Source organism: Anomalospiza imberbis, chromosome 18, assembly GCF_031753505.1.
Source record: "Anomalospiza imberbis isolate Cuckoo-Finch-1a 21T00152 chromosome 18, ASM3175350v1, whole genome shotgun sequence".
Lineage (NCBI taxonomy): Eukaryota > Metazoa > Chordata > Aves > Passeriformes > Viduidae > Anomalospiza > Anomalospiza imberbis.
In genome coordinates, this window is record NC_089698.1 from 12,655,316 (window position 1) to 12,679,575 (window position 24,260).

Sequence of the window (24,260 nt, forward strand, 5' to 3'; positions counted from 1 at the left end):
TAATCCACCTGTCCTGCAGGTGGAAGTGAGGACAGGACCTGGGGCTGATCCTGCATCCTTCGAGCCCAATCCCTGTGCTCCTGCTCTCCAGCAAGCCCAGGGCTCCTGCCTGGAAGGATCAAAACATTCTCTAGTTGGACCTAGAACTCATCCAGGCTGCAGCCAAGGCTATTTCCAGGCTGCTGTCACATCCAGTCCCTGCTCCTGTCAGAACCATGTCCCAGGACGGGGCTGATGCTCCTGTGACAATTTGCCATCACATCCCGAGATGGGAGCCCTGCCCTGCTGGAGCAATCCAGGCAGGATTTGGCCACAGGCAGCTGGCTCCTGCCTGTGCTCTTCACGAATCTGGACCCACCACCTCCCTGTCCAGCCAAACCTGGAATGCTCTGGCAGTGGGCACAGCCCTCCTGGACAAACCCGCTGCCAGAGCTGCCTCCCAGGATGCTGCTGGACAGGTTCCCCCCTTGCCCCTGGAGCTGCAGCACCCCGCTCCCTTCCTGAGACAGCCAAGGGCCTCCCTCACCCCACATTTTACCAGCAAGGAGAGATGACCCAAACTCTCACTGTGGAGAAACCTTGGGATATTTCCCCTCCTTGCCCCTTGCCTCCAGCACAGCAGGAGCAGGGCTGAGGGAAGCTCCCCAGGCTCTCCATTGGGAGCTCCAGCACCTGGACCCAGGCAGGGTCAGACCCTGAATTTATCAGGAACAAACACAGCACCAACACCCGAGGAAATTAAACATCAGTTCACAGCTCCAGCTGGATCACAGAGCCCAGCATGGAGCTGGACTGAGAGCAGGCAGAAGTGATCTGAGGGGATGGATCCCACCCAGGAAATGGGGAATGTCGGCTCCAGGTGACAACAGACAACCCCTGTGCGGGTGTCAGGGTCCGCAAATACATGCAGGGTCCCTGATAGGTTCTTTTTGGAGATCTCAAAGCACAAAAGACACAGCAGGGGACACAACACTTTGCTTAAACAAAAATGCACTTTTATTTAGTGCCAACAACTGCGATAGTGGGAGAGAAATAAAGAGATAGAGTGAAAGATAGAGAAAGAGGGGAAGGGGATTATAGCTACCAGTCTGAAGAGACGAGGCCCTCGGAGCTTGACGAGATGCTCATAGGCTGTCTTCTCCAGGTGGGGTCCGGACAAAGTCCTCAAAACTCCTTCAGTCTTTTATAAGGTTCTTCAAAGCGGGTGGCATCTGGCCAAAGCAGCAGTTCTCCTGGCTACATGGTGGGTGTGGACTCATTTTGGGAACCAGTTGTAGTCATCACGTCAGTGCAGGACCAAGAGTACAGGACCGAAGGTACAGGACGAACTGATTAGGGCTCAGTCCACCATGACCAGTCCATTGTTCTCGCACTGAGTTCCCATGGCATCGCATACCAGTCCTTAAGGCTTGGCAGATTTTCCACCTCAGCCAGGCTAGAGCTACTTTCAGGGTCTAGGGTCTCAGTCCTTGGAGGCAGTCGTGAGGCAAACATGAGGGATTTTCGGACAGACCCTGACAGCGGGGCTGGAGCTGTGTTGGGCACAGATCCCCAGAGGCAGGGAGAGAGCCAGGGGAGTGGCTCAGCCCAGGGGAGGCTGCCGGGTCAGCAGGAACACAACACACAGGGGTTGCAGGAGGAGGGTTTATTCAAATAAAAGTGTGTATAAATAATCCTGTCCTTTACCCAGAGCAGAGGCAGCCAGCCCCAGCCAGGCTCTGGGGGTGCCTCAGCCCCACTGCAGGTTGGGGGACACCGGCCACCCCCCAGGCGGGGGGGCCTGCAGGGACGGGGGCAGCTCCTGCACTGGTGGCCAGCCCAGAGGGTACTGGAATGGTGCCGGTTTCTCAAGAAGAGCACTGTGAGGGGAGATGGAAAAGGATGAGGTGAGAAGCAGTGTCAGTCTGACACCAAGGCCATGCTGGGGGCTGGGCTTCCCTGTGCCCCCTCCAGTAGTCCCCAAAAAGAAGGGGCCAGCAGAGGAGGGTTTTGGTGAATGAACCCAAATGGGTTCATTCACCTTCCCCATCCCAAATCCAGCACCAGAACAGCTGTGTGACCATTCCAGCATATCCAAGCAGCCTAACACAGTGTGTGCTTGTGAAAACTCAGGTGGGAACACTGAGGTGAGGGGGTCTGGGCTGGGGGGAGCAGTGCAGCCCCCTGGGAGGGGCTCAGCAGGCATAGCTGCCAGGTGCTGGGAGCAGGGCTGGTCCCAGCCCCTCCATCCCCACTCCTCACACAGCTGAGTTGGAAGAACAAACAAAACCAGCAGCTGTTTCTTTCTGAGCAGCCCAAATCCCAAGCCAGCTGTGCACTTCCCAAAGGACAAGGACCCCTCGGAAACGGAGGAGCTGCCAAAGCAGCAGGGTGTGTGCACCAGAGGACCCTTCAGCAGAGGGAAGAGGCTTCTCCCTCACCCCATGGTCTGGGAATCACTCTGGCCCTGCCCCTCTCTTCAGCTTTACTGGCTGAAGCTTCTGCAAACACCACACTGGGATGAAGAAGTGCAGGAGCAAGAACCATCTCTCCCTTGCCTCCAGCTTGACTGGGGCCCGTTTAAATTCATGGGAAACGTACTTTTTCCATTAATTCCCAAGTGCAGGAAGCTCATTTGTTCTCTCAAACAAGCCCCTGACAGCAGCCTTGCAGCTTCTCAGGCCTCTACCTCCGATCCTGATGAATCTTTTTAATTGTTATGCCAGAAGAAATCTAATCAAACTCCTTTACATAACCCCAGGGAGAAGCAGCACCCTCCTCTCCTTGCGGGGCCGTGGCCGAGAGCCAACTACAGGAGTAGTTTTCCAGGAGTGTTTTCCAGGCAACTAACACAGAGCAAAGTCACTTGGCTCAAGGTTTATCCCCTCAGTGGGGATTCTCCAGAGCCCAGGATGAGGCAGGACCATGAGGACACACACCAGCCCCTCTGAGCAGAGATATTTGGTGTCATCCCCCCAGCACTGTGGCTCAGGCACACAGTGGATATGGAGCAGAGGGAATGCTGCAAGGTGGAGCCATCACCTAATGAATATTTCCTGAGCAGCAGGACTGATCAATAGGCAGGATGCTGCCTGGGTACTCAATTCCCTGGGGTCTCATGAGCTACAAGTGCACTATCAAAGGTTTCCTACAGCTGGAGCATTCTCAATGGCTGTCCCACAGGGATTCTCCAGTGGCCAGCAAGATCAAGAATATTTCCTTTCTGAAAGTGTTAATGGGATCCCTCTCCTCTACCCACTTCTACACTCATGGAACTTGTGGCATCTCAGAAGCTTTGAGGCCTTGGACCCTTTTCTGATGGAAATCTGTGCTCTACGTTTCCTTTGGAAATCGGTAAAAATCAATCCCATGAAATGTGGGACTGGAGGGCACAAGGGGAGCACAGAGATGATCAAGAGAGGCTTTGGCAAGGCTGCAGAGAGGAAGGAAAGTTCCAATAGTTGGTGTTTAATTCCTGCAGCAGATGGTTTCTGAGCCTGCAGGGACAGGGAGGCTGGAAAAAGAGCAACAATCCTGGAAATTTGTTTCGTGCATCTATGGAGGCAGCAGGGACCGAGTTCTGAAGGTCTGAACATTCCTCTGGGTATTACCAAGTAGTTCTGAAGGTCTGGAAATTCCTCTGGGAATAGTGATGGCTATCTTCTGTAAGAGCTGATCTACCCCATGTTCCAGGGATTCACAGGCAGGACAAACAAAATGGGGCAAGTGAAGTGTAGGGGACAGGAATGTGGGCACCTCTGCAAGGCCAAGGGCAGCCGAGCTGAGGGACAGAACAATCCCAGAGCAACAAGCTCAGACAAGCATCAGAAGGAAGCTCCTGCCCAGTCCAAACACGGAGAGGACGGGAACAAACAGAGAAAGAACAGAAGAGAGATTTGGCACCTGCCCAAATGTCATCCCATTAAGCCTGCGGCACAGTCAGGTGAGCGAGGAAACAGCCGGCACCCAGATCCGAATGGATCCTGTGAGGAGGAGCCAATTCCACCCCCCCTGGCAGGCAGGGGATGGGGGAGCTGTCAACAGATGAAATCAGGCTCCTGACACTGAAGCCTGGGCGTTAATGGCCCAGCACAGCAGCGGCTCTGTCCTTCCAGGTGTGTGTGTGCACTCTGCAGCTCTGCTGTGCCTCGTTCCCAAAGGGTGTCCCCTGGCAAACGAGGACACCTGTGCAGACATCCCTGCACAGGTGGGGCAGGTAGGGCTGCATCCACACACCTGTCCCTCACGAGCTCTGGCTGGGGGTGCTGGGACCTCTGATGCCCTGCACCCTCCCCTATCCCAGCCCTCCTGTGGGATCCCCCCCTGCATCCACACCTGGATGATCCCCAGTACCTGCTACTCTGAGCTGCGCTCAGCCTCTGGGCTCTCCTGTCCAGCCAGTCCTCAATGGTGCCAGGTGGGATATCTGCTCCCTCCCTCTGCAGCTCCTTCAGCCTCTTCTCCCCTGCTTGAGAGAAAGATTGAGATCAGAGAGGGCTGGATCAGAGGGAGAGCCATGAGAGAAAGGGCCACCAGACCCTTGCTCTTTCACTCCATTAAACCTGCTGCTCATTACCCTGCACAGTTTCACAGGGTGGAGAGTGTGCACCATGCCTGGGCAGCCCCTCCTCCTCCTCCTCCTCTGCCCTCCTGCCATTTGATGCTTGGAGTCATCACTGGTGACAGCTGCAGCCAGGCAGAGCAGGGGACAAGAGCTAAACCAGCACGGCAGCAGTTTGGGCACTGAGGGGAGTCTGACATCTCCCCCCGGGGCAGATCACCCTCATCCTTGCTTGGAACAGCCTTGGCTGGCCCTGAGCTGTTTCCAGAGCCGTGTCCCTCCAACTGGCAGCAGCAACTGTGCCACCCCTGCCCCGTTAGGTGGAAATGACAGGGACAGTGTCCGGATCGATGCAGCCTTGGCAGCCCGGGAGAGTCTGAACAGTTCCGGGTGCGTGTTCCAGCCGGCAGACAGATCCCAGAGCTGCTGTCAGGGCTGCTTAAGGAGCTCCCTGCCTGATGTGTCCCCAACCCCTGCACAGCCCAGGCAGAGCTGTCACCAGCCCAGGGGCACAACCAGGGCAGAGAGAACCAGGGGACAATTTCTTGTATTTAGAACCATGGAAGGGTTTGGTTGGAAGTTACCTCAAAGCTCATCCTGTCCCACCCCCTGCCACAGTCAGGGACACCTTCCACTATCCCAAGCCCTGTCCAACCTGGCCTTGGACACTGCCAGGGATCCAGGGGCAGCCACAGCTTCTCTGGGCACCCTGTGCCAGGGCCTCACCCCATCAGAGGGAAGGATTTCTTCCATAAATCACAGAATTACGGAATCAATCAGGTTCAAGAGAGATCATTGAGTCCAACCTATACGTAACCTAAATGTCCCCTCTTTCAGTTTGAACCCATTACTCCTTGTTCTATTTCTCATGGTGGTTAGGAACGAGGAAGGAAACCAGTAGGAAACCTCTGCTGTTTACTGAATCAAGATTTCAACCCCTCCAATCACTCTGGAAGGGCTGTGTGGGCAGAGGCCCACAGGCATCCCCTGGGAAGAAGGGCACAGAGTCAGCGTGGCACAAACCCACAGCTGCCCAGTTAGCAAAGCTCCCTAGTCCCCTGCAGCTGCAGGGAGGGAGCTGGTGCTGAACAGGTCTAGCAGGAGTCCTGACACAGCCACACTGCTGCCAGCACACCAGGGATGAGGACATGCTCCCAGCAATCCCAGCTCCAGCCTAGTGGAAACTTCCCACCTAACAGAACAGGGAACTCAGAAAACCAAATACTGGTGACAATAAAAAGGAAGCAGAGGCAGCTGCGTGTCATTCCTTTAGCCCTGCTCATCCGTCCTTCTGGGGGATCCCTGATCCCATTTAGGGATCAAGGCACCTGCAGCTGTGCCCCTCAGGAGCCTGCTCCACACCCACCCACCATATGTCACATGTTTTAAGGAAAATATTATACCTTTGCAGACAGGGTGTGAAATTAATAGTGCTTGGGCAGAGTGAAGGATCACTTCATCCTACTGGTGGCAACCAATTATTCATCTGCCTGTTGAATACTAAATCAGGATGGCAGGGATGTGCTACACAATGAGCAGCCAGATGGATAATTTGTCATCCAGCCTTTTCAGCTGCTGCTGCTGGGCGGGGTGACGATGTGCCCAGTGCCACCACAGAAAGCCCGCTGTGGTCCGGCTGCTGCTCTGAACCCACCGAAAAGGTTGGAGACAGCAATGTTCCAGTCTCCCACAGCTGTTCCCAAGGATCAAAGCCCCAGCAGAGCTACCTGGGGTCAGCCCAGCCAGCTGGCCAGGTGAGGAGATGGGGAGGCAAGAAGCTCAGCCTGGAGAGCTGGGCACTGCTCACATTTAGGATTAGACTCATCTGGCAAACTTGAGCACCTTATTTCCCTTTGTTCCATGTTCTTCCACCTCCTGAGCACAACCCACCTCAGCAAGGGGACAGACAAGCAGTGTCTATGAGAGGCTTCGATGAGGCAGGGAAGAAAATCATGGAGAATCTCTCCAACCTCTCTGTACCACTGCGATTTCCTCTTTATCCAACTCCCAGCCCCAACAGAGAACAGAGCATAAACACTCCAAGCTTCTCTGTTCAGAGCAGGGAGCCCCAAGGTACCATACCAGGGATGGAGTAGACACAACTCATGGTCCCAAGCCAGAAAAGTTCACTGGATGCTGTGGAACCACTCTGGATTCACACTGCCCCAAATGAGGCCCCAGGTATCCACATCAGAAAGACATCCAGCTGTCTCCCTGTTCTCACAGCTCCAGGAGCTGCTGCTCCTGAGCAGTCCAAACCTCAGGCTCAAAAATATGGCAGCAGGGACAGGCAGCTCTCCAGCTCTGCCCACCCTGATGATGTCCATGTCCCTCCTCTGGAGCACACACATCCCATCCAGGGACCACCAAACGCACCCTGAAATTGGAAATACTCCCTGAATGCCAACAGCTATTCCAAGAAGTAGCTCTGAAAGGTCTTTACCAGCCCTTGACCCCACACGTGCCCATGCAGCTGGACAGGAGTGAAGGTGCTTCCCCCCTCCTCCTCCTCACTGTGGTGTTTGCTTCAAAGTCTAATTACAGCCAACTGCAAGAGCATCTGTAGTCATGAAGTGCCTCTAATGATACCAGAGCGGGGCCCACATTTATCTTCTCTCATGGGTTTTATTCTTGACAAAGGCACTGCTGTGTGAGAGATGGAACCTGCCAGTACTTGCTGGGGGGTCACCCAGCAAGGCGATGCACAAGAAATCCCTCAGCTCCCACCCAGCAAACAGATGCACATGAAATCCCTCAGCTGCCTCCCTGGTGGATGATGTGGAACCCCAATTCCTCCAGAGCACACCAAGAGCACCAGAGCACGGCTGAGCTGAGGCTGAGGAGCCCCTGCAACTGGAGAAGCTAAACAAGTAACCGCCCTGCAGCCCAGTGTGAGCGCTCCTCCCGCTCCCCGCCCAGTTAAACCAGTGGACTCCAGCAACCTCATGGACACCCTGCAAACACTCACCAGCTGTGCCCTCCTCTGGCAGCCCTGGCTGGCTGGAGCCATCAGAGCCCAGCCAGGTCGATCCTGCCTGCACCAGGGACACGGATTAGCGGGGAGCCAATAACTCTGAGCAAGGAGATGGCAATTTGACAGTGACTTTTCCTGACATGACTGTACTTAAAATGACAGCCTGGAAGTGTCTGGCTGATGAATGATGCAGCAGATGCAGAAGGCTAATGCTTTGATGGGGGAACAGCTGGGAATATGAGCTCCCTCCCTGCTGAAGGTGTAAACTGTTGCTTCTTGATGAGGATATTCTACAGGGTGCAGAGATGCTGACGCCAAAGTAGGCCAGGCTCCAAGCTGTTCTAGAACATGGAATAATCCAGAAATTTTCCTACTTAACCCACAAAACCTACACAAACTAGAGGGTGAGCTTTCGGCATTAAAAAGGCCGAATGTTAAGGATAATGTCACATTTCCCTTGGCTGTGATAAAAAATACTTCATTATCTAGGTGAGTTCACGGACACGGAGCTACCAATGTCAAATACTCACAGGGACTCAGGGACAGGTTCAATATTTACATGATAAAAAAAGTGTCATCACGGTTTAGATGGTTTTAAAAAAAGTCAGACAAGGCCTTGCCTGCACCAGAGCTGAAGAAAGGGGGGTTAAGCAGCACTGTGGGGCCATCAGGAAAGCGTCCCCCACAAGCCTGGCCACCCCCAGCATGGTCCCCCCAGGCTTGGGAAGGCTCTGGAGCTTCCAGTCTCTCAGCTCATCTCAAATTCCTGATGACCCCTGCCTCCAAAGATGCCAAAATCTCCCAGCTGGGTCAGTGAGAGGCAGCCTGGTCCAGATTGCTCCAATCCCACTGGCTGTGGCTTGGGATGGTTCACGGCTCAGAGATCCTGAGACTGAGTGGGAATGCATGTGGGACATTACTGATGGAGGTTCCCGTGTGAATTACACACCCTGCCACTACGAGCTTGCCCTCAACTCTGCCCTCCTCAGCCTCAGCACCTGAGCCAAGGGTGCTTTGGCAACTGAAGGACTGCTGGGACGCCCCCATGACTCACCAGACAGTGTCTGATCCTTCCATCCTGTCTGTTACAGGCTGTCCCTCTCCTCCATCAAATCCTGCACCAGCCTTTCCCTGCAACTCTCTGATCAGAGCTGGAGTCTGTGGGATACACCAAGCCACACCAGGTGAGCAGGATTGGACTCTCAGACCAAGCACCCGCTGTCCCCTGGCCATCGCTGCTTCAGGGCTAATTGGTAAATGAAATGTTTCACTCCAGAACACAAATGCAAGGTTTCCCAGTAATCTCCCTGGAATTGGCTCTCAGCAGCCAATCCTGCACTTCCACTGACCCATTTGACACAAGTCAATACTCAATAACAAGTGTAATTGGCAAGGAAAGCTGCCTGAGCGCAGAGGAGCTGCCAGCCCTCCCTGCTCTGCTCCAGAGAGCTCCCACTTCTCCTGCAGGAACAGCCAGTGCCTGGAAATGCTAGAGGTTCCTGTGCCTGCCACTCTGTGCACCCTCGGGAGCCCAGCAGAGAGGGGTGAGGGAGAGGCTCTGGCTGGAAGGTGACTCTGGGAAGGGCTGGAGCACTCCGTCTCCACGGTGGCTTTATCAACCGCCGGGGGTGCTCAGAGATTGATTCAGAGTCACCTTGGGGGCTCTCACTGACTCAGCACGGCCTGGAATAGCTCTGTGCTGCCTGCCTGCTTCCCCCGGCTCCCCTGAGCTCTTCCTCCCCAAACGGGATCCCTCCGAGGGCCAGGAGAGGCTCTGCCCCATGCACACCCCCCTCTCACATCCCACACTTCCAACACTTCAGCCTGGCTTTGCCAGACTCTTAGCAAAACAACAGCTGGCTCCAGTGAGGATGTGGGCATGGGAGCTGCTCCAAGCTGGGCTACACTGAGACACCAGGTTGGGGAAGGAATCCTTCTTCTCTGCTTCACAATCTGAGGCCACATCTGTGTGCTGTACCCAGTGCTGGGCTCCCCAGTATGGAGAAAATGGGCACAGCCCAAAATCCGGGCACTTCCGTCAGGAATTTCTATTTAAATATTTTAAAAATTACACATTTTTATTATGAACCAAGTCAAACAGTGGATGAGGTCACCCACAGAGACTCCAGCCTTGAGATATTCAAAATACAAGTGGACGTGGCCCTGAGCATCCTGCTTGAGTTCACCCTGCTTTCAGCATGGTGAGGATTAGATGATCTCCAGTGGGGATTTCAGCCATTCCACAAGTTCTCACCAACACCTCACTCACACTCCCTGGAAGTGTCCAAGGCCAGGCTGGATGGGGCTTGGAGTAACCTGGTCTAAGGGAAAGCATGTTTGCCCATGGCAGGGGCGGAGTGAGATGAGCTCAAAGATTCCTTCCTGCCCAGCCCAGTCTGTGATTCTGTGATTTTCTTTAACCACTAAAGTAATGACTCCTATGGAGAAAACAGAGCTACCACCTCTTTTCCCTAAAAGAAAAGTAGTTCCAAGAATGGTAGTCCCAGAATGAGAAAGTTCAGAAGTGCTCTGCAGACTCCCAGCAGGGAGCAGCTGCCAAACACCCTCTGCCCACACTTCACTTCCATCCAAAGCCACCCAAGCAGAGGCTGTTTCTGGATCCAGGACCCCTTTCACAGCCCGACAGCAGGACAGCTCTTCCCACCAGCTCTTCCCACGGGTGGAAGCAGCAGCTCCCTGGTAATAGCAGCAAGGTGGGGGGAAATCAAATCCATAAATTTAAGGGGACGTGATGTACCAGTGCCCTCTGCTGCTGACAGTTTTTATTCCCTGACTGAACAAAACCCCGAGGGCTCAGGAAGGCCACTCCAAACTCTTGCTGCCAAGTGGTAACAGCACTGCTCAGCTCCAGGTTTGTGTCTGTGCCAGCAGCTCGAGAGCAGGGAGCATATGACAAACTGCAGCACTTCCAGGCTCACACAGCACTGGGAAGCAGGAGGGATTGGCTGGCTCCGTGCAGGCAGCAAGGGATCACAGCCTGCAGAACCCCTCACACCCCCCTGCAGCAACTCTCCCTCCAAGGAGATCCTCTGATACTGCCTTGTTGGAGGACTCACCTTGAACCTGGGCATTCAGCTTCTCCAGGTCCTGCTCTGTCATGTGGGAAAATCTGCAGTTGGACCCAAAATCACACTGTCCTGGAATGAAATAGTGAGATTTGAAAATACAGTTTCAAAATTCTCTAGATTAGATATTAGGAAATATTTCTTCACAGAATGGGTTGTAAGGCATTGGAATGGGCTGCCCAGAGAAGTGGTGCAGTCACCACCCCTGGAAGTGCTCAAAAAAGTCTGTGGATGTGACACCTGGGGACATAGTTTAATGATAAACATGGTGGTACTGTATTGACATTTGGACTTGGTGATCTTAAAGGTCTTTTCCAACTTTAATCATCCTGGGAAGAGCCAGAGTCCCATGAGAACCAGCCACAGGAGGTCCTTGTGCAAGCAAACCCTGGCTCCATCACACCTGGATGCCAGACACAGGCCCAAGCCCCTCCCTCCAGCCTTGGGCTGGCTCTGGAAGGAGCAGCGAGAGCCCAGGCACTTCTTTCCACCTTAGAACTCCTCACCTGTTTGCAGAAACTTCCGACAAGGTTTCTTGGTTTGCTCTTCCTGCAGGATAGCAGCAGCATCTGGGAAGACAAGGGATGAACCCAGGTAAAGATCCCGGGCACAGCAAGATCCCATCATGTCCAGTCCCAAACTGGTCAGGGAGCAGAAGGAAGCAGAGGGGCACACAGGCAATGGTTTCACAGCCAGTTTAGCCCACTCCCACTGCACTCCTCAGGCTGGCACTAACACACCTAGAACTGTGTGCTGAGACAGGTCAGAGCCACACATGAGGGTGGCTCTGAGGCTGCCTGATTCAGCAGCCTCACGTGCTCAAACTGCTGGTACACAGAGTGCATAAACCATCGGTGCTGATTTATTTTCTCTTCCCACTCCCCACCCTGCACATCCATCACCTCCCCAGTCCCAGGAAGGGAGTGGCAGACAGCTGGGAGCACCCACCTCGGAATAAGTCGTACCAGACTCTCTTAGCCCGGAGATGCTGCACTCCATTGAGGTGTTTCTTCCTGTTGTGCAGGTTGTCCTGGAAGGACCTGTCACAGTAGTCACAGAAGTACCTTTTGCCCATCTCTCTCCTGGCAAAACAGTATCAGCATGTCCTGAGGTCATCAGGCAGCTCCTCGGCAGCCAGCCATGGGAATGGAGGATCCAGGATTTACAGTGCCTGCTTCCAAAGGAGGAGAACTCAAATCACTTAGGGCTGGCAGACAGAGAAAGAGGTGAGACCCAACAGTTTATATCCCCGTCCATCACAGACTGCTGGGGCAGGATCTGCTGCCTGTACATGGGAGAAAAGGCCTGATCTGCATTTATCACTGTCACCCAAAGCAACAACAGCTCTGCTGGAAGGATTCTCCTTCCCTGAGCTCAGAGCACAGAAAACAGAGAGCCACGGGCTCCAGGGAAGGTGCAGCACAAACCATCCAAGGTGCAAACAGGACGAACTGGAGGTCCTGGGGACCTTTGACCACAACCTCCCCAAGCTGATACAAAAGAGGAAGGAAACTCCCCCGTGTCTATCTCTGCAAGGTAAGGAAGAAACTCAACAAAGCTCATTTTATCCTCAAAGATAAAACAGGAGCCGATCTCACCTGTCCAGCAGGTGGGAAGATGCATTACAAACACTACAGGACGTATTTCCTACAATCCACCGAGCCACCTGTTTTTTCCTAGACATCATGGATTGCTCTCCTCATCCCCATCAGCCTATGGCACCAAGTTGTGTCTGCTCTGAGTACAGCACTAAGATCACAACAGAATTTGGGAGCTCCCACCTGTGCTGGCCCTGCCAGTGTCAGTGCAGGTGAGATCAGCTTGTGTTTTATCCTTCAGGCACCTGTCCCCATTGGATGTCCCTGCTGGAGGTGTAACAAACACCCTGAAGGAGCTGTAAGCTCTCTCCCGAGGGATATAAAGGTGTCTGATGAATGGCAAAGATGGATAGACTGGGAGATAAACTCCAAAAGCAATTCTCCAGGTTTTGACACTTTGACAGCCGAATGCATTTAAAAAGCGGCACAGAGACCAGCACAAGAAATAAAGGTTTTATAAATAAAACGGGTCCAGAATCAATCACAGCCCCCTGGCCAATTGCTCTGGCTCAGCACAAAGAGCAGAGCACCAGGCAACCCCTCAGAGCCTGGCATGCCCAGCTCAGGCAGGGCTGCCAAGCCTCCTGCCAGAGATCCATCCCAGCAGGAGCAGCAGCACCACATTCCCTTCCCTCCCCTGCTCCCAGGAACTGCTGCTTCGAAATCAAACCCCTGGACATCTCCGAGGCCTCACACCACAAGTTAAAGCAAAGCTGCACTCCATGGGAAGACCTTCTGAGATTTTCAAAATTGGATTGAAAACCTCCACACGGAAGGTAAAATGTTCAGATATTCCAAGTGAACTGGAAATCTTGTGTTGAGGTTCCTTCCTCGGGGGGAAGGGGTGAGGGCTGGCCATGCCCCAGTTGTGTGTGCTGGGACCCCAAATCCCCCATGCCCTGGGCTGATCCCAACTCAGCTCTGCAGGGCTTGAGGTCTGAAATCATCCTTCTCCAGCCCAGGAATCCAAACCCAAGCGCTGCTTAATGAGCACAGAGCCATAAATTCCCTCATCCTTTGCATCCCTGAGTTTTGCAGCCAGGTTTGCAGCACTGTGGTGAGGCTGCTGGAATTCAGGGGGAACAATGCTTTTAAATACTGAAAAATCCCTGTTCCACATGTTATTCCACAGACTCCCAAAGTTCCTGGTGACACAAAAATCTCCCTGTCTCAGCTGCTGGCTCCTGCACTCCATCTCTGCAAAGAGAATGCTGCAGACAGGGAAAACAAATGAGATTCTGCAGTGGTCCCACACAAGTTTCCAGAGATCTCCCAGGGAATTCTGCCTGCGGAAGCCCAGCAGCAGCCAGCCTTTGAAATAGTATTTCAAACTTTCTCTTTCATCACTCCAACAGCAATAATTGCAGAAGCTCCTTCCCCCTCCTCCCCTAACAACCAGGGCAGAAAGCTCCTACAGACTCCAGACAGCCAGATCCCACATCCCACGGCTGCCTGCTCCCAAATTCTCCAAGCAATTCCCATTGCAGGAGACAGACGGATTGTAAAAAGCAATTAGAGAAGTATCAGATTCTCCCTGAGACCTTCCCCTTCAGTGATTATACCCAACACTTATCCCCATCTTTTCAAGGATTCCACTGCATGGATACCTTGCTGGGTTCTGCCAGCTCTGCAACACCAGCACTTCCCAGCACTCTGTGAGTCCAGAGGAGTAAAAAGCTGCTTCTGAGCAGCACTAACCTATTTCCATCTCCCCAAACGGCTCCAGCAGTAAACAAAGAGCATTATTCAGCTGAAAACAGAGATGGCTCCTAATTAAATCCATCTTAGTCATTATGAAATAAAGTAAATGTAGCTGTTCTGTAAAGAACTACCTCAGCCTAGCCGTCCTCGAAGCATCTCCAGCCCCTGATTTGCAACTGAATCAGGGCACTCGGACCTGGGCTCACCGCAGCCATAAATGCTTCCAGCCAGGCTTTGTGCCAGCTTAAAAGTCTTCCTGAATAAATGCAAATTAAACATTTTAAAAAACCCCAACAACCCAGGGCTTTATGTTGCATGAAAGCATAACAGCAATGCTGCGCTGTGTCTCCTGGAGCCCTGCTGGTCAGCAATACCCTGGTGTGAGGCACCTCAAAGGCAACAGAGAGGGGCTTGGGACAACTCTAGCCAAGATATCCTGGGCACCATCCCACATTTTCCCTCCACCAGCTGCTGCCAGAACACTCCACGCTGCTCTGTATCAGCTGCAGATTTTATCTCGGACTCTCCGGGGTGTTTCACCGGGCAGGGGGAGGAAGGTGACCCCGGAAGGGGCACAGACTCTTCTGTGTCTGGGGGGAGCTGCTGCTCTCCACACCAGCCCCGGGAGGTGCTGCTGGGCCCTGACCTCAATTTCCTGCTTTCTCACAGCCCGGGCTCGGGGCCATTCCGGCCACTTCGGATACCCAGGCAGATGTGAATTAATTAAATCCAAGTGTCAGGCTTCTGATACTCAGCTGCCAATTTAAATGGGCTCAGATCTGCAGGGAGACTTGGAATGGCAGCAGAGTCTGCCAGCAGCTTCCCAGTGACAGAGGCAAAGATCCTGCTTTCCATTCCACCCAGCGGGACCATGCAATCATGGAATGATTTGGTTGGAAGGGACATTAAAACTCATCCAGTGCCACCCCTGCCATGGGCAGGGACACCTCCCACTGTCCCAGGCTGCTCCAAGGCCAGTGTCCAACCTGGCCTTGGGCACTGCCAGGGATCCAGGGCCTGCCCGCCCTCCCAGGGAACAATTCCTGCCCAATATTCCCTCTCTCCCTGCCCTCTGGCAGGGGGAAGCCATTGCCCCTGTGTCCTGTCAGAGAATCATGGAATGATTGGGTCGGAAGGGACCTTAAAGGTCATCTCATTCCAACCCCTGCCACAGGTAGGGACAGCTTCCACTGGAAATCCAGAGCTTGATTTGGGATCCACACCAACCTGACCACACCAACCTGGCAACAATTAATGGGCAGCTGGGGTGATTTGTGTTAGATAATCCAGAGCAGTTACATTTGAAAAATAAAAACTGAATTTTTCTGAGCTCTGCTCTTTGGAGATCAGGGTCAGAACCCAGGGAATGGCTGGAGCTGGGCCAGGGCAGCTCAGGCTGGAGATCAGGAAAGGTTCTTCCCCCAGAGGGTGCTGGGCACTGCCCAGGCTCCCCAGGGAATGGGCACGGCCCCGAGGCTGCCAGAGCTCCAGGAGCCTTTGGACAGCGCTGCCAGGGATGCCCAGGGTGGGGTTGTTGGGGGTCTGGGCAGGGAGAGGAGCTGGGCTGGATGATCCTGTGGGTCCCTTCCCACTCGGGATATTCTGGGGTTCCAGTGGGATAACACTACACAGGAATGTGCCAGGCACCTTCCAGGCTTCCAGAACAAGCAGAGGTCTTGTCCTAACCCAGAAAATCCCACAGATCCCCATAATCTGCATGAGGGAAAAAATATGAATAAATCAGGAGAAATTTCTCTGCAGCCAGACCTTGTGCTACTTCTGGGGGGGTGAGACAAACAGAACAACAACGCAGTGTCGCTTGAGGGCCTGATCTGGAGCTTCATGCAGATACTCATGTAACAACAGCCCTGTGGGGAAACAGCCCCAGCGTTAGGATTCCCCTGTCCCGTCCCTGTCTGTTCTGCTTTCCTAAATCCAAATCTACCTCTCTCCTATCTGTGCTAGACTCACCCCAGGGCTGCTCTGCTCTCACTGACGTTAAAAAGAGAGAAACACGAAGAAAGGGCAGCAAGTGGGAACGTTCCCCCTTGTGTTCTGCCACAAGGGGCCAGGTCCCATCCTCCCGAGCAGCTGTCAGAGGGCGGGCAGGCCCTGGCACAGGGTGCCCAGAGCAGCCTGGGACAGCGGCAGGTGTCCCTGCCCTTGGCAAGGAGTGGCACTGGATGAGCTTCGAGGTCCCTTCCAACCAAACCATTCCATGATTCATGAGCCCCACACCTCTCTCCCACTCCCCCGACACCAACCACCTTTTGGAAACGCAAACTGCAGAAAACATCCCAAACCCCCACCCACCTTCCGGGGGGCAGCTGAGGGCAGTGACCGCAGCCTCCCTGCTGTCCCTGTCCCCGTGGCCGGACACCGTGGCAGGCCATGGCAGGGCCGGGCTGGCCCGGGGTGTCTCTGCCCCCGGCCCCAGCCCCGTCTGGGTCCCGCCGCAGCCACGGCGGGGCCGGTTTCACCGCACAGCCCCGGGGTTGCCCCGCGGAGGCCGCTGAGGACAAGGCGGGAGGGACGGGACAAGCAGAGCCTCACGGGGCCGCCTCACGGGGAGCCCCGGTAGCCCGCCACGCTCACCCACCTCTGGCCAGGCCCGCGCCGCGCCGCCTACAACTCCCACCACGCCCTGCGGCCAGGGCGCACGCGCAGTGACGGGGGCCCGGCGCCCCGCCCAGCAGCCCCTGCGGCGCGCGGACAAGATGGCGCTGCTGCGGCAGGTGTACGGCTCGCTGTTCCGCCGCAGCTCCACCTTCGCGCTGTCCATCGTGCTGGGCGCCGTGCTCTTCGAGCGCGCCTTCGACCAGGGCGCGGACGCGCTCTTCGAGCATCTCAACGAAGGGGTGAGGGCTGTGTAAGGCCCCGCCGGGGCCGCCCGGGCGCGGGCCCAGCGCTGAAGGTCAGGCCGGCCCCGCTGGGCCGCGCCCCGGCGGCCCCGGGCCCGGGGCTCGCTGAGGTCAGCGCGGCTCGGCCGCGCCCGAGGGGGCTCTGCGGCTGGCGTGGCGCTCGGTGGTCGGGCTTCGGGGTGTTCTTCGGCTTCTCTGGCCGTGTGGAAGGGGCGAGAAAGGCAGGAGGGAGCGGGAGGAGGGAAAGGAGCTTCTTTTGTGCTCTGTAGTCCCGCGGTTTGGGCGATCTGCCCGTGCCGGAGGAAGCGGGTAAGGGCTGCCGGCATTGGGTGTCCCCAGCGTGAACCGTGGGTAAAAGGGGCCGAGTCTCCATAGCATCCTAAGTGCAGCAGTGACGGGATAACGACTGCAGGATACCGAGGCAGGCTTGGGGGTATGAGCCCACGCAGGGCCCACAGAGGCTCCAGGAGATGAGAAAAGACTTTGGACAAGGGATGGAGGGACAGGACACAGGGAATGGCTGCCCACTGCCAGAGGGCAGGGATGGATGGGATATTGGGCAGGAATTGTTCCCTGGGAGGGCGGGCAGGCCCTGGCACAGGGTGCCCAGAGCAGCTGTGGCTGCCCCTGGATCCCTGGCAGTGCCCAAGGCCAGGCTGGATGGGGCTGGGAACAGCCTGGGACAGTGGGAGGTGTCCCTGCCCATGGCAGGGGTGACACTGGATGAGCTTTAAGATCCATTCCAACCCAAACTATTCCATGATTCCATGATTGTTCTGTGCATCCCTTATGTGCAGGAGCAGAACTGCCATCTCCAGTCTGGGTGGGAATTCAAGACAGTGGCTCTGGGCCACTAATCCAGAGCAGAACAGGGGAGGGGGAATCTTTGCAGCTTCCTCCCTGTCCAGATTAGAAGCCAGGAGCCCCCATGTGCATCCCTGTGTCTCCCAAATCAGTACAGGAGTCCATCACCACCTCCCCAGGCAGGATAATTTGCATTTTGCATTCTGTTATCTGAACCCCACTGAGAAGCTGCTTAAAACATCTTGATTTTTTATTCCTGCTTGTTTTGCATGCAGAAACTGTGGAAACACATCAAGCACAAGTATGAGAACTGAGCAGCTCAGCAGCAGGAGCCAGCCTAGGGTGGCAAGAGGCACTGCAGGGATGGATTCAGCCTCCTGAAACTGGGAATGGATTGCTGATGGAACAACTCCGAGCCACCGACTGATATGATGTGAAGCCAGAGGGACTCAAGGAGTTCTGCTGCTGTACTCCACTTACTGTGTTCAAATAAAACTCCTGGTCCTGTCTTGTGTCTGTGTGTTCACCTCACTCATCCTTTGCCCTCTCTGTGCCTCCTCCTTCTCTGGGAGGCGGAGAATCTTTAAGAACAGCCCCGTTCCTGAGTTCCAAGGCACTGTCAGGAGTCACAACATCTTAAAATAGGTTTGAAAGCACTTAGGCAGACAGTTGTAGTTCCTGACAACCCTTGGCTTCTGCGTGGGAAGGGTGAGAAGCTGTTTGCTGCTTGTGGTCTGTGCACAGAAAAGGGGCTTAGAAACATTGACAGCACCTTTTGTAGCTCAGCTGTGATGGAAGTTCCTGGCCCGGGGTGTTTCAGAGCTGCAGGTGCTGCTGCAGCCCTGCCCTAACAGAGGAGTGTGCTCCGCACTGCTGGGCTGAGAAGGGGGATCAGCTGGAACTTGCAGAGGTGATGTGGATCCCTTTCCTGATCATTCCTGTAGCACCTGGCTCCTCCCCTGGCTGGAGGAGCAGAAGTGATGTCAGGTTTGTGTGTCACACCTGCCCCCAGCCAACTGACCCAAGGGAAGGTGCTGGGAAGGGAGAGGGATCTCTCAGTTCCCTTCCCCCCAGGGACTGGCTCAGAGGAGTCATGGAATGGTTTGGATGGGAAAGGACTTTAAAGATCATCCAGTTCCTCCTCCTTGAACCTTCTCTTGCCCTGAGCAGAGTCATTCCCTTCTCCCTGAAGAGCCCAGCCCTGCGGGGCCCTGTCAAACACTTCTTTCTACGTGGGAAGGGATATTTGGGCACTTCCTGGGGTAATGACTCAGTTAATTCCTCAGCTCTCAGGTGGCTGTAGGGAGATCTGGCTGAGTGACTCCTCCTCTTCCCACTTTCCCACTCCAGCAGCCCCATCTCTCCCTCCTCAGTCCATTTTCGCTAATCAGGAGGAATTTCAGCATAGGCTGAGGCAGAGCCCATCAGAGCCAGTGCTCACAGCAGCTTTGTTGGGTTTGCAAACGAGTGCCAGGGGGGTAAAACATTTACTCTGAGAACACAATGAGCACTTAAACACTTGTGCTTGGTTTTGGAGCCAAACCCAACTACAGCTGTCCCAGTCCCAGCTGTGCTTTATGGAGATGGTGAAGAAAAAGGTTTAAGCTCTCCTGGGACAATCCCATCGAGTGAGTGCCAGCTCCCTGAGCTCTGCTGCTGCTCCACGTCAGGCTGAGCAGCTCAGAGAGAGTTGTAGGCTCAGAGCAGCAAGAACCAATGCTGAATACAGGATGAGGGGACAGCGCTGCAGTGGGCAGCAGGGAGGAGCTGAAGCCATCGGTGCAGAGAGCAGGAGCTGCAGGAGAGCAGCGTTATCCCAGCAGGGGATTTTCCTGGATACAGCATTTGGGGATGCTGCTAAATCTATTCCTTTTTCTATGCCTGTCACTGGGGGGTTTGGGCAGCACTGATAGGCAAAGAAAAATCTCCTTGGAGCACTCAGGGCTTCCCCTCCTTTCATGGCAGTGGCTGTTCTGCTGCATTTCTGCTTCTCTGCAAACAGCCCTACAGCAGCTCCAGTCACATTCTTGCTCTCCGCACAACACCAGGCACCAAGGTGTGGACCTTACTACCACCCTACTACCACTTTACCACCCCACTGCTCCTGCAGCACTGGGATTGCCCTGGAGTACAACCCACTGCTGGTTTTCCCACTGTGGGGGTGACAGGCACAGGTAAGAAAATGCAGTGTAAGAAAATACAGCTTGGTGGGGAGATGGCACACAGGGCACATTAACCAGTAAATTAACCAAGCAGAGCCTAATTGGATACCAAGAAGTTCGTCAATACTGTAAGGGCCTAAAAAAAAACCAACTAAGACATCTACATCTTTTATTTGGACCATCTGTTTTCACAGGCCTCACTTGAGGGACAGAAATCCATAAGGTCTTACTCACCTGAACCCCTGTGGGTCTGCTGGCAGTGGGAACAGCCTGAGCCTTTCTCTGCCAGCACAGAGCTGTGTCAGGAGGTTTAGGAGGATATCAGGGAAAGGTTCTTCCCCAGAGGGTGCTGGGTATGGCCCCGAGGCTGCCAGAGCTCCAGGAGCCTTTGGACAGCACTGCCAGGGATGCCCAGGGTGGGGTTGGTGGGGTGTCTGTGCAGGGACAGGAGTGGGACTCGTGATCCCTGTGGGTCCCTTCTAACCTGGGACAATCTACAACTCAAGTTCAGGATAAGGCATTTCCATGGAAGCCATGCTCTCCGAGCTGCCCACTCCAGGGTAGGCAGGAGCCAGTATGAAAATAAATCTCTGGGAATTATAAACAGTACAAAAGGGCAGGAATGGCTGCTGCAGCCTGTCCATGTATTGGGTGCAGCCACTGGCACACACAGGGCAGCTCAGGGAACGCAGCTCCGCGTGAGCCCAGTTGCCAGCTATTGCACACGACATCCATCCCCTGAGCAAAGGGAACGCCGAGGAAAGGGAGCGTCCGCCTGGGCAGGGCCAGGGGATGGCACAGCCCCGCCCCGGAGCTGCTCAGGAAGGGATCATGCCCTTGCTGCGCTTCCTGTCGGCCATGGCCCGGCGGTTGTGGTTGGCTCTGGTGCTCTTGTTTGCTTCTTTCTTCCTCCGCTCCTGCAGCGTCTCCCGGTTCTGCCCGTGGCCCTTGGCGTTCCCAACAACGGCAGAGCTGTCGTGCTTGTGCCTGGAGGACACAGAGAAAGGACATCACAACAGGCACACTGCACTCCTGGGGGTGAAATCCCACATCCCCACAAACACCGGGGTGTGAGGGGTTCAGCCTCGGGCCTCGGCTCATCCCAGGGCTCCCACGGCAGCCCAGGAGCAGCATCAGCCACACCACCACTGTGTCTTTCCACACACTGAGCCCATCAGCTGAAAACAGCTATGAAACTGTCCCACAATCCCTGTGGGAGCTGTTTGAGCTCCAGGAGTTGTGCTCTCCAAGAGCCTGTCTTCCACACGATTTTGCTGCTTGGAGTGACAGGACAAGGGGGAATGGCTTTATGCTGAAAAGGGGGAGATTTAGATTGGGTACTAGAAGGAATTGTTCCCTGAGAGGGCGGGCAGGCCCTGGCACAGGGTGCCCAGAGCAGCTGTGGCTGCCCCTGGATCCCTGGCAGTGCCCAAGGCCAGGCTGGGACAGGGCTTGGAGCAGCCTGGGACAGTGGAAGGTGTCCCTGCCCACGGCAGGGGGTGGAACAAGATGGTCTTAAGGTCCCTTCCCACCCAAACCACTCCATGATTCCATGCCATGCCTATCCCTATTCAATGGGCTGAAATAACCAGCAGTGAAATAAAGGGTGGGTAAGGAAGTTCACCCCACTGTGGTAGGACACACAGGAACGTCAAGGAGCAGGAACACCCCCAACAATTCCAGTCAGCAGCCAAACAGCTGCAGAGCCCGAGGGAGATCCTTGCTTACCCCTTCCTGGCAAGGAACGCCTGGCGCCTGGCTTCAGCCCTCTCCCGCAGGACAGCAGGGTCCTGCACAAAGTGGTCCTACAAGGAGGCAAGGGAACAGGTCAGAAACCCATCAGCACCACGCAGAAGCCTGGAGAGGAGAGGATTCTGTTTGGAACAGACTCAATTCCTGGTTCAGTACCTCTGGACCAGTGGGGTTGGTGTCAGGGACTCTAAACACAACACCTGGCACAAAACCTGCCTGAAAACTTTCCCATACCATGGCTGCTCCCAGCACATCCATGGAAACAGAGTGCCAGTGACCCTCACAGTGCTCTGCTGGCTCTGTCTGTCTCTAGGATAAAGCAGATTAAAGCTCCCCACGGAGGAAATGTCACTGCTCCAGCACAGTTAGGCCAGGAAACAGTGGAGAGCTGTCCTTGGGGACACATCACAGCCCAGCAGCCACTGAACAGCAGCTCAGTCCCTGCTGCTGCTCAAAGATTCCCTTTCTGAAACAGGAAATCTGCTCCACATCACCTGCAGGTGAAGCAGGGAAGAAATACGGTAAATTTTAATGCAACTCCAGCTAAATGTCACCTTCGTTCTTTCCTTTTCAGCTTCCTCCTCCTCCTCTTCATCCTCTTCCTCTGTCTCCTGTCCTTCCTCCTGTCCTTTAGGTCTCAAGACCTGAGGAATTGTGAATGGCCTGGGAATTAACACACAAACAGTTAGAAAAGAAAAGAGCACAGCCACAAGCATTTCTCTGAACAGCACATCCTTTTTGGTTTGCATCATGTCTTTAAAAAGATGAGACTTTACAGATTTCACAGACTTAATTTTCCTGAACAAAAACAAAACCCAAACAGGAGACTGGGAGTTAATGCCACATTCCTATGGGCAATTGACAAACACACAGTCTCCACTGGGGAATGTTCACTATGAAACTGTCACTGAAAATAATAATAATAGTTAAAAAAACCCAACCCTGAAACTTCACAAGGAATTTCTCCACAGAAACAACTGCTTCCTTTGGGAGATGGGCATGCAGACACAGCCATCAGGCAATATTAAGGAGTATCCTTTGCTAGGCTTTAGCTCAGCAGAGAGGAAGCATCTGTTGTACAAGACAAATTTGGACAGAACCATTAATGCTCAGCCAGTGCTGTGCTCCAAACCCTCTGACTGGTCAGGGCTGTCCAGGGAGCCCCAGTTCCATTGCTGTGCCCCAGTTTCCTACAGGGGGAAAACCCTGGAGAAATTAATCAGGCTTTATGAATCACTCTGAACATGCAGAGCAAAGGGCCTGGGGGTGGAGGAAGAATTTACACATGCCTATAACTCTTCTTTAGCATAAATATGTGTCTGTGTTTAAATTCCATTGGAATTCACACCCACCATTCTGCTGCCAAAGAAATAAATGTAAAACCAGAAAAGCCTTTGTTATGTCAAACCAACAGATCCAGTTTTCAGCAGTGACATCCACTAATTGTTTCTAGGGGCAGTGAAAGAGGGAAAAACACCTGGGTGCCACATTCTTACAGGCAAAACACAAAAAGGATTTAAATTGAAGCTTCTCAACACTTTAGAAGGAGGGAAAAGGGACAAAAGAGCCTCAAAGCTTCCATTTGGTTTGAAGTTAGGAACGGTGACATCTTCGTAATGCATCAGAATCCAAAAGGCCACTTTCAGAAATGTTAAAGCAGCTTTTAAACCACGTGTTTTCTAAAATAAATATTCTCCAGCCTCCATCCCCACTTACCCTTTGATTCCCAAAAGCTAATTGTGTGCAGTTGTCAGTCGTGGTGCAGAGTGCTGTGTAGCACATCAGAGACTCAATTCCAGCTGTCAGCACTTAAGAGGGGATTGGCAGGGAAAAGTCTGATTGTAAAATTTCCCAAATTTTGAAGTTTTCCTTTGCTAACCAGCCATTTTAGGTTGCCCAGCTCCACTGATTTTCCAAGCTGTTTTTCCCTGCTGCAAGGTAGTTTCTCTAAGGAGAAGCACTGCTGAGTACAAGTTTCCACACATGGCAAATTCCCCTCTTGGATTTGCTGCCTAGTTGAGGCAATGGCTGAGTGGAAGCTGGAGAACATCCTGGGCACACTCTGTGTTCATTTGCAACACATTCCTGAAGTTTAGGAATGGTCTGGCTAGGAATTGAGTTTGTATTTATGTAGAGCCACTTTTCATTGAGGTTCTTTGCCTCAAGAGTGCAATCACCTTCTGTCCAAGGAATAGCCTGCCATGGGAACACTCCCTATCCACAGGAGAAGGGAGACCCAAAGCTTCCTCCTAGCACATCACAGTGAAAACAGAGAAAGGGTGGTTTGAAGCCCTCGTGGAAGAACAGAGCCCAAAGCAGCGTTTCCCAGGTTTGTGGGAGCCAGAGAATTCTCCCGTGGCTCCCTCCCTCCCCGCCCCCAGCATTCACCTCCTGGAGATGAGCTCGTCGTCCGAGTCCGCGTCGTTAGCGCCCACTTGGTTCCCATCGTAGGTGTCGTCGTACTCGTCCTCGTAGTCCTCGTAGGGCTGGGCTGCTCCCGGCTCCAGGGGCAGCTCCTCCAGCACCACGCTGTACTGGCTGTAGCGCTGCCTCTGCTCCGCCACCAGCCGCTTGTCATTCACCAAGCTCCGGGTCGTGTCCTTCTCCCTCCTGCCCGGGAACGGGAGGAAAAGCCAGGGGTCAAAAGCTGCCCCTGACGCTGCTTTTCCCCCTGTTAGTCAGTGGAATGTGAAGCGGTGCAAGTCTCATCCCCAATGCCACAGGTTCTCCTTACCCCACCTGTACTGGCCTGCTGGATTATAGAATCATGGGATGGTTTGGG

At 54.1% G+C, this 24,260-nt stretch overlaps 3 protein-coding genes across 8 annotated transcripts in view; 1 reads left to right on the top strand and 2 right to left on the bottom strand.

The window, feature by feature from the left end:
• Window positions 1-1,632: 1,632 nt before the first annotated feature.
• ZMAT5 (zinc finger matrin-type 5) lies at window positions 1,633-16,554 on the bottom strand. 3 transcript variants are annotated; one of them, XM_068209181.1, is made up of 6 exons: window positions 16,499-16,554; window positions 11,549-11,771; window positions 11,107-11,169; window positions 10,592-10,672; window positions 4,333-4,444; window positions 1,633-1,859 (listed from the first exon to the last, which is right to left on the bottom strand). In XM_068209181.1, the coding sequence occupies exons 2-6, from the start codon at window positions 11,673-11,675 to the stop codon at window positions 1,730-1,732; spliced, it is 513 nt and encodes a 170-aa protein (XP_068065282.1). In that variant the 5' UTR covers window positions 11,676-11,771; window positions 16,499-16,554; the 3' UTR covers window positions 1,633-1,729. The 3 variants fall into 3 exon arrangements, with proteins under 3 accessions (XP_068065282.1, XP_068065283.1, XP_068065284.1); XM_068209183.1 differs by lacking the exon at window positions 1,633-1,859 and adding an exon at window positions 1,901-4,013; XM_068209182.1 differs by lacking the exon at window positions 16,499-16,554 and having other exon boundaries at window positions 11,549-11,795.
• A 21-nt stretch (window positions 16,555-16,575) lies between these two features.
• On the top strand, window positions 16,576-18,070 carry UQCR10 (ubiquinol-cytochrome c reductase, complex III subunit X). The gene is made up of 2 exons (XM_068209184.1): window positions 16,576-16,757; window positions 17,840-18,070. The coding sequence occupies exons 1-2, from the start codon at window positions 16,617-16,619 to the stop codon at window positions 17,876-17,878; spliced, it is 180 nt and encodes a 59-aa protein (XP_068065285.1). The 5' UTR covers window positions 16,576-16,616; the 3' UTR covers window positions 17,879-18,070.
• Window positions 18,071-19,875: 1,805 nt separating this feature from the next.
• Window positions 19,876-24,260, bottom strand: part of ASCC2 (activating signal cointegrator 1 complex subunit 2) — a 34,281-nt gene continuing 29,896 nt past the window's right edge. For all 4 annotated transcript variants that reach the window (XM_068209173.1, XM_068209170.1, XM_068209171.1 and 1 more), the window contains 4 exons: window positions 23,867-24,088; window positions 22,033-22,141; window positions 21,455-21,531; window positions 19,876-20,713 (listed from right to left, as the gene is read on the bottom strand). In XM_068209173.1, the coding sequence (XP_068065274.1) occupies window positions 20,545-20,713; window positions 21,455-21,531; window positions 22,033-22,141; window positions 23,867-24,088 (577 nt within the window). In that variant the 3' untranslated portion in view covers window positions 19,876-20,544. The remainder of the gene's footprint in view (window positions 20,714-21,454; window positions 21,532-22,032; window positions 22,142-23,866; window positions 24,089-24,260) is intronic.